This window comes from Eurypyga helias, unplaced genomic scaffold (genome assembly GCF_000690775.1).
Source record: "Eurypyga helias isolate BGI_N326 unplaced genomic scaffold, ASM69077v1 scaffold6428, whole genome shotgun sequence".
Lineage (NCBI taxonomy): Eukaryota > Metazoa > Chordata > Aves > Eurypygiformes > Eurypygidae > Eurypyga > Eurypyga helias.
The window spans coordinates 34562-43744 of record NW_010268774.1 but is presented as its reverse complement, the minus strand read 5'-3'; the positions used below and the strand labels follow the sequence as shown (position 1 = coordinate 43744).

Below are 9183 nucleotides of genomic sequence, written 5' to 3'. Positions count from 1 at the left end.
CTTATATGGATTTAAATCAGGGATAACGTTCATTGAAGTCAAGTTGAGTGAGACTGCAACCAAAAAAGGGCTGTAAAAGCCTGAAATGTCTTTATTGATACGTGCTTGAACAAAGGCTGACCCACTGCAACAATGGCATTCATTCTCTGACAGCTTCAAGTGTACATCTCTTAAAACCAAAGATTTTGTCAAAAATCTGAGTTTGTGACAAGAAAGTCTGAGCCGCTGGCAAGAGACCGAAGAACACATTTGCTGAAAGATTTGAGGAGTCCAGTGCCATCTCACCTTGTCAAATTCTTGTTCTTCTTCTGTATCACAGAGACGCCAATCTTGATGAAGATGATGATCATAAAGGTGATTATGAGTGCTACTGGCAAGAGGAGTGACCACAACATGGGCTTTTGCACACTGAAATTCTGATTTTGCTCCCGTGCTGCAGGCCAGCAACTTTTCATACAAAGAAAGGCCATTTCAAGTGATTTGTTAGATGCATTATTCAGAATATCAAACCAAAACAAAATAATATTCCACCTGCATCCTAAAAGACCTCATAGGGCTTTCAAGGTCTAATTAACCTCTCTGTGAAAGGCAACCATGCCTGGAGAACTGAGGGCTTTCAGTCGCATTTCTCTTTCTCTGGGGAATGCAAAATGATTTATTAAACAAACTGCATAGAGAAATATAAGGTGCAGTTTAGCCAACCAAATAGATATCCAATGGAACCTAATGCTGTGCTCGCATGTAAATATACATGGAGCACAGTGATGGGTAGCCAGGCAGTTTGGCTAAACATTTTCTGGCTTGCACATGCAGTCCAAATTCTGAAAGTTTTAGAGAAATTGCCTCTGCCTCACCCAAATGAAAAACATAATAATAAAACAATCAGGATCTAAAACTGCATGATGATACCATCAGCTGCCAACCATCATCTACCAACAAGTAATTGAATGCACAACACGGAAAAGGCAAGTATTCCTCTACGCTGTATTAGAAGAGTTTCTTGAAGGAGGCTGAGATTTTTACTTTACTTAATGGGCATCTGTCTGCGTTCTTCAGTCCCCCAAATCCCCCTTTCAGCTTGCAGTGTTGCTGCTAACTGCTGTACTGACTTAAAAATGCGCTCTTTGCTTATTAATAAACAATATGTAACAAATAATGTCAGTCGGTTCTCGCTTGTGGAGGTGTGCAAGTCTCTGGCTGAGGGCATGAGGGGCCTGAGAGAGATCTGAATGAAGAACTTGAGTCCGTATATGCAATCACTCTCTCTGAAAGATTTTTTACTTAGTTGACACGACCGGATTGTTGAATGCCTTGATTACGGTGAAAACTTCTCATGCACACAACAGATTTATGTTGCTGTGCCAGTGAACAAGCTCTCAGTTTCAGGGCCATATCAGGACAATGAAAACAAGCTCAGTTTATACCCGTAGTGTGAGCAGGAGATTGTTTATTAAATCACGTTGCGCTAAACCAGAGAGACGCTGATTAATTGCTCTCTACTGATCTAGCTTTACAACTCTCCCTAAAGGTACTATGTACGGATACTTTGGTAAGGGTTGCCATGTATACGACTTCAAATCTTACCCCATCCAACTGCTGACATGGTTAGAAGGAAGTGTCTGGGCAGGGGCTTTGTGAGTCTAAGCAGCAGGAGGTACAGCTGTGCAGAACTGAGTGCTGTCCACATCAATGTCGCCAACAAAAGATAGTGCAGGAGGACAGCCAAGGCCGTACACTGGGAGTCTGCAGGAGGATCTTCCATGTCAGATGTGACTAAGGTGTTACTGGCGACATCATAAGGAAGGTATTGCTGGTAGCAGGTGGTGGTATTTCTGCTGTGATTCCTGGCATTTTGGTTTTCAAGTCCAGAAATGAAGATGATGTTAAAAATGAGCATAGAGGAACAGAGACTCGCAAACATCCAAGTTACAGATGACTTCTGAGTTACGATCAGTAGGAATATATTTAGGAGAAAAAAAGTAGAGCAAAATAAGAAAAAATGTGAAATATTTCCTTGTTTCCATTTATATTAAAAGCAAGCTAGAATGTGCAGTCTTTAATACAGTGACAAAACGAAGCAATAGCTTGTTTGCAGAATTCCACGCTGTCATTACTCTCAGACAATTTACCAAATCCATCAGTTTTGTCTGATTTCAACTAGAACAGAGAATACCCAACACCTTCTAGGACTGGGAAGTTGAGATGCATTTTCTTTTTTCCATTGTTCTTTTTAGAATTCTTTCCTTCAGTGTTAAGATGTGAAATAGCATAAGGCAAGTATTTCTAAACACCATTCAAGGTATGAGAGAATAAAAAACCTCCACTTCCAAATGTTGTCTTATAAATGCATTTGAAAGGCAGCGTCTGGAAGCTCCTACAGTCTTAAATACATTGACCTTGATGGAATTGCTCCAAATATACATTAGTGCAAGCAGGATGAGATATATGTACTTATCTATGTCAACCACAAATCTGTTGGCATGACTTTGCTCCTCGTTCAAGGGGGAATCACATGACACCATTAATCACGAGCACTTCCATCAAGGAAGTTGGCTGCAATTGTGTTTGAATTAAGTCACTCACAATAAAACTGTAACACAAGCAGTGTACATAATCTACATTGTCATATAACTGGGGTGCTTTGAAATCTTCTGTTCTCTACAGGCATTTTATAAACAGAAGGCAATAGAGTACAGAAACCATCAAATAGACAACGGAAGGTAGAGTGACATTTCAACAGGATAGCAAGAAGAGAACCTGAGGAACAATATATATGCTTCTACATGAATGCTAAAGGTCTAAGCAATAAGACAGTGGGCTGAAATGATGAGCCTTACAGGAAGACACCAGGGTAACAAGTACATTGGTAACTGGCTAGAAGAAAGATAACTGAATCAAAGAGAAGCTGAATTTCAGTGGAACAGACTGGATTGCAGTATTGGACTGTGAGATATTGCCAGTAAAAGAAAATTCCTCCATTGTTTTCATGAGTCTGCATTCAAATAGTGAGTGGGATGAAAGTTGCCATTTGTTAATATACAGCTACAGTTTCAGTTTCTGAGCTTCCTCTCTGATTTGGTTCTCCAGGGGAAACTGCTCCTCATTCCTTATTCCCATCCTTTCTTCAAAGCAGAAAAATCCTGTTGGTACAAATCTACTGAGTCAATGAAATTGCATACTGGAGTCAAACACTAAAAATATTTTTACTTATCCATGGACCACTTTTATCCTGTAACAGAAGGGAAAATGCAGTTCATCACATATAAAAAAATGGCAAAAGATAAAGTTACTATGTTGTAACATTGGCAAGACTATTGTGGTTGAATTCTGTTTCATTGGCAACCAAGAGTTGACTCACTGTAGCCATTACTGCCACAGATGCCTGAGAAAAAAAGGCAATATTCAAATGCAATCAAAATAAATCACCCCGTGTGCTACATAGTGGATGAGGAAAGTAAGAGAATTTAAGAAGCATTGCTTGAAAGCACACACAACAGAGTAAACAAAGTACAGGATGCCTTTTGAGAGAACCGAAGTTTTGCGCCAATGGGTTCATAAACATCACACTTCTATTAAATTAGACGGTAATGATTAAATTATTAACTTTAACATCACATGATGCTTGTATTAGAATTTCAGATATATGCAAGTCTAAACAGCTGATTAGAAACAAATTTACTCTCAGCTCTGAGAACTGACTCAACGGTGATTCCAAAAGTATGTACTCAAGGCCACTTAAATAACTCTACTAAATGGCAAAATGAAGGTTTTTAGTTGTGGTGTTATGTACAGTTAAGAGGAAGGACACAGTTCCTTCTGCTCGTAGAGCAGGGACAGAATTGATATCCCAAATATTAGGCTCCAGAAGCCTTATTTTAGTCTAAATAAGTCTCCCTTGAGAGTCTTCTGAAGCATTTGGCTTTTTCAGAATCTGCACTGCAATGTTCACAGCATCAGAGATGTTCTGTGTGGTCAGTTGGTCTGGTATGGAGGTGAGGATTTGAATGCTACTGGCCATACCTGAAACACTGCTGGTGCACACAGTTTCAACCTGTTAGGAAAATGCCTTTCAACAGAGAGAAAAGGAAACAGAGTCTCCACTTTTATAACATTCTTCACATAAAATCAAAATACACCAGCAATTGGTGGTCTAAATTATTTCTGTTCATGTCAAGTACATGTCATTTTAAAATTCTCCTTAAGGGATGATTTCATGGACTCTTAAAGTAACTTGTGTTGGAAGGGAGCCCTGGAGGTCCCCTAGCCCAGCAGGGCTGGCTGCTCAGGGGCTCACTTTGAATATCCATAAGCTCCCTCAGAAACCTGCTTGTGTTTGACCAGCATCAAGGGGAAAATTTTTCTGTTCTCTAATTGGAATTTCCCATGTTGCCACTTGTCTCCTTTGCCACTCATCCTAAAACTACACACTTGAAGTGGACCCTGACTCCATCATTCTGCACACATTGCCATGAGGAAGCTGTAGACAGTGGTTACAGCTTTATCCTGAGGTCATTGAGCTACTGAGTCTATAAATTTCTGTACACCTTTCACTATTCCTTAAATAATCAGAACGGAATCTTTTGAGAAGCCACCAGAGGAACTTGAGCACTGTCATCTGGAATAATCGTGCTTCCTAACACAGCGCTCATAACCTGCACCGAGAACATTATCCGTACGCTGTATGTAGTGTAAGCTTGGAATAAATGCAGAAAAAACCAAAGAAAATATTCTGGTGCTGGAGATCCTAATAAGAAATTCTAGTAGCAATGGTTGAGTCCAGTTTGGGTCAGTTAGCCCTTAATGGTAAGCACAGAAATGCCTATAGTCTCTTAGCAGTCTAAGAACAAAAAAAAGATGAGCTGTATACTATATGAAGGTATAGCTAGGTAACAATAAGAGTTAAAGAGAAGGAAAACTGCTAATCATCAGGAGAATTTACTTTGTAGGCTAAGGAGACCAACTAAACAGCATTGCAAGTCATCCCTTTTCTAATCTAGTTAATGAATAGCTTAAATTAATAACTTCAATAACTGAATTGTTCTCAAAAGCTTGGGAAGCTATCAAAATCAAGATTAATCCAATCATGCAGCTTTGAAGTGTTTATAAAGCTTGGAATTGTCAGAAAGAAAGGTGAATGTGTTGCATAGGGAGGAAGGAAATTTGCATTTATAATTACTGGAGATGATATTATTTGACTTGAAAACATCTGCATATGCAGCATGAACAGAAGTCCATCGTGAATGCCTATTCTCACTATCCTTACTTCTGACTTTTAGCATGACCTTGCATTCAAGGTAAATACTTGTATTTAGGAGGAATAAACCCCTTGTCAACCTGGGCCTGGATTGGCAGAGGCACGAACACCCGCTCCTCCTGGCATTCCCCTTCGCACCCCGAGCTGCCCAGGCTCACAAGGTGGCAGCACAGCATCGCAACTCAGGACAAAACCCCAAATTCCCAAAGGCAGCAGAATCACCTCACGTTGAGACCTTATGTCGCATCTTCTTAACACTAGAAATAGCTGCTACTAATATTATATACTATTTTAGTGGCGATTTGACATTTGAACCATTTATTGAGGGCTTTGTACTGGGAAAATACAATTTGAGCTCAGGGGTTTCCCATCAAAGGATCCTGGCAGGGGAAGCATTGACTTGAAAACATCTGCATATGCAGCATGAACAGAAGTCCATCGTGAATGCCTATTCTCACTATCCTTACTTCTGACTTTTAGCATGACCTTGCATTCAAGGTAAATACTTGTATTTAGGAGGAATAAACCCCTTGTCAACCTGGGCCTGGATTGGCAGAGGCACGAACACCCGCTCCTCCTGGCATTCCCCTTCGCACCCCGAGCTGCCCAGGCTCACAAGGTGGCAGCACAGCATCGCAACTCAGGACAAAACCCCAAATTCCCAAAGGCAGCAGAATCACCTCACGTTGAGACCTTATGTCGCATCTTCTTAACACTAGAAATAGCTGCTACTAATATTATATACTATTTTAGTGGCGATTTGACATTTGAACCATTTATTGAGGGCTTTGTACTGGGAAAATACAATTTGAGCTCAGGGGTTTCCCATCAAAGGATCCTGGCAGGTGAAGCATTGGGTTGAAGGTGCAGTAGTCAAGGTAAAATGCATGATGGAAGTGATTGCTCTTATTTAAAAGGACTGTAGCTGGGGTTTTTGTTGTTTTTTTTTTTTTTTCTCAGTGGGCACTAGTGATAAGGAAACGGAGCACAGGAGAGAGGCAGTCATCATCTGTAATGTTCTTAGTCATGTTCAGCTCTCCATGTTTTGAGATATGGCAGAGCTAAGCCTTAAAGCAAGGCTTAGGGATTTATGAATTTTATCAGGAGGAGTTGGTCATTCATACCAGAGAGTTTGAATTTGAATTCTTGAGGGACAGAAGCACTTCATGTGTGTTCAGCTGATCACAGGACTGAATGGAAAGGCTTCGTTCTTAATCCTTCTTAACATATCAGTGTCAGCACCACTTTGTTCCCTCATACCAGTCCCTCCAAATCCCTTCCACTTTCTCCATACTTCAGTATCCTGGCTTGGCATTGCCTCCATTTAGAGGTGTTTGCTGTCAACCGGGAAGCCAACTGAGGAATCTGCAGGCCAGCTAAGAAATATGAAATGGGATGTTGTGTTCAGGAGAAACCAAGCAAAAGAAAGAAGAAAAGAAATTTGCAAAGCAGGCGCACGCTAAGAACGCTACTGAAAAAGGCTTTGATCGTTCATTTTGCTTTCCGCAAAGTTTTAAGAAACTAAACACATATATATTTCCTGCCTCAGCTTCCTATCGAGGTTATTTTTTTCCTCTTGGGATAATGCAGAATCCGAGACACTGTTTAAATAGCAATTTGATGTTACCTGTAATGCTAGGGAGTCCAGATTTTCATTACAATTCAGAATTTTGGGGGGCTGTAAAGTAGGAGTTCTCCTTTCTCTGGAGCACATCCAGATTGCTATTGAAGTGTTATCTTTAATTTTGTAAAAGCAAAAATTTACACATTTAGTACAGAAGCACTTATTCACATCCACATGATCTCATTGGGAATTAAAACTGAACTGTGGGTGTGACACCCTATCCAGTGTTATTTTCTGTTTGCATGTAAAATATTTGTTTTTCACTGTTAAAAGTGACCATCAATTATTTAACTAGCAATTGCTTTTTTTAGAACATGTGTTTTTTCTGGTCATACACACAGTCTTGTCAGAGAGGCTGACATTATTCATGCCAAATTCAGATAGGTTTAGTTATGCTAAAGCTGCAGAAACACATCTCTTTATTGGGAGGCACAGGCATCAGCACTGAGCTGTCAGAAAGACATTTTGTCATGTCCTAGAAAGCATAGTTCATATGTCATGAAAGAAATGCAAAGAGTACATGGAGCAGCCATGCAGCACTTACTCCTCTACAATGTCTCAGAAAACTGAGACAGTTCATGGAACCACAGCTGATGGACAGTGTCCTGAATCCTAATGCTAAATAGTAAGATATAAACAGAGGCTGTTCAGGAGCAGATACTAACTGACTCAGTCCAGTCCCAGACAGACATGGGTAAGACTCAGCATCTGCACCTTAAATTCTCTGCATTTGGGGTAGAAAGCTGTGTGGAAAGGTTTGCCCTCCTGCTGCCTGAGCTACGCTGCTCTGGCTTCAAACACCAACCTCTCATCTGATCTAATAATCTGACATCTTTCACAAACCTTACATCTACTTTGGGGAAGTAGAAGTGAAAGGAAAGAGAGACATACCATTCACAGTATCACGTTCCCATTTTTCATTGGAGTTGCCACATTCACCCACTATAATCCATTCAAAAGTAAGGGGTTTTATAGTGTTTTCAGAAATGTTCATTGTGCAAGTACTGCCTTCACAGAAATTAACTGCACGGAAATAAATAAAAAGGAAAACCCCCGTATATCTGGATCAAATATTTTTAGTACAAGGACCTATTTTCAAAAATAAAATAGTACTGAGGCAATAGAAGGTTACTGAATATTTTGCCCTGAAGGAAATAAAAGCAGTTGGGTGAATCTTGTCTAAACCCAAGCTACTGAGCTGCTACAGGTGATATTTATGAAGCCACTGAAACCCTAAAAGCCCATACTTTTTGCCATGTCTCCTGTTTTCATTGCCCTGGTCCTAGAGAATTTGTAAAATATTATAAGTCTTCACTGCCAGAGTCTTGTTACCCGTGCAGGAATCAGATTCAGTAACCCGATGCCACTAAATACAGCAAGGACCAAAAATACACAGTAGTTTCAAATGGGGTTTGGGCAATGGATGGAGCTCGGACCCATGATGACTTGGATGCAGCTTCTGACACAGGAAGTCACGGCCCTGCTGCCAGTTGGAGCAGGACAGGTTGGCCACCCCAAACCCCACACCTTGTCTAAGCACCTGGTACTAGCTACGTCTAAAGGCAGGATGATGAGCTCAGTGGTCCTGTGGCCTGACCCAGGATGGCAGCCTGTTGCATTCTCGGGTCATACCATACTGCTGTAACTCAACACAAATTTACCTCGAAATGCTGCAAACACTTGAAAGAACTACTGCAGCAAACAGGCAGAAATTTTTTGCTTGTCTTAGGACTTGCAACATCCTGGTTTTGCTAACTTTTGCTAGTTCGGACCACATTTCAGCTGACTGTGACCCATTAGCAGGACTGAGTCAAAGAAGCATCCTTATGGTCGGAGTCCTGAAGGAGGACCTCAGAAGCCCTGGGGTGTTCTCCATTGTCTGGCACAGGCTTCCTTGCCAAATTGTATAGCCTTCTGTGGGCCTTGTTTCTATAGGGTGTCAGTTTCCCATGACACAATTATACTTTCCTTCTATGTATATTGCTATGAAAAAATAGACAGTTTATGAACAAAATGGGCTTCAGCCTGCAGAAGAGAAGGCTCTGCAGAGGCCCTGTAGCACCTTCGAGTACCTGAAGGGGCCAACAAGAAAGCAGGAGGGGACTTTTTACAAGAGCCTGTTGTGGCAAGACAAGGGGTAATGGCTTTAAATTGACAGGAGGGAGATTTAGACTAGATATCAGGAAGAAATTCTTCACGGAGAGGGTGGTGAGGTAGTGGAACAGGTTGCCCAGAGAAGCTGTGGATGCCCCATCCCTGGCTGGCTTCAAGGCCAGGCTGGATGTGGCTTTCAGCAACCTGGTCT

General features: G+C 41.1%; 1 protein-coding gene across 1 annotated transcript; it reads right to left on the bottom strand.

Annotated features, from left to right (window-relative positions):
- Positions 1-281: 281 nt before the first annotated feature.
- On the bottom strand, positions 282-8135 carry GPR128 (G protein-coupled receptor 128). Its single transcript, XM_010157845.1, is given in 9 exon segments — positions 282-447; positions 1515-1939; positions 2584-2590; positions 2891-2992; positions 3291-3389; positions 3903-4051; positions 6882-6991; positions 7770-7901; positions 8126-8135. Coding segments are annotated over 9 exon segments (1200 nt in total).
- Between the last annotated feature and the right edge of the window lie 1048 nt (positions 8136-9183).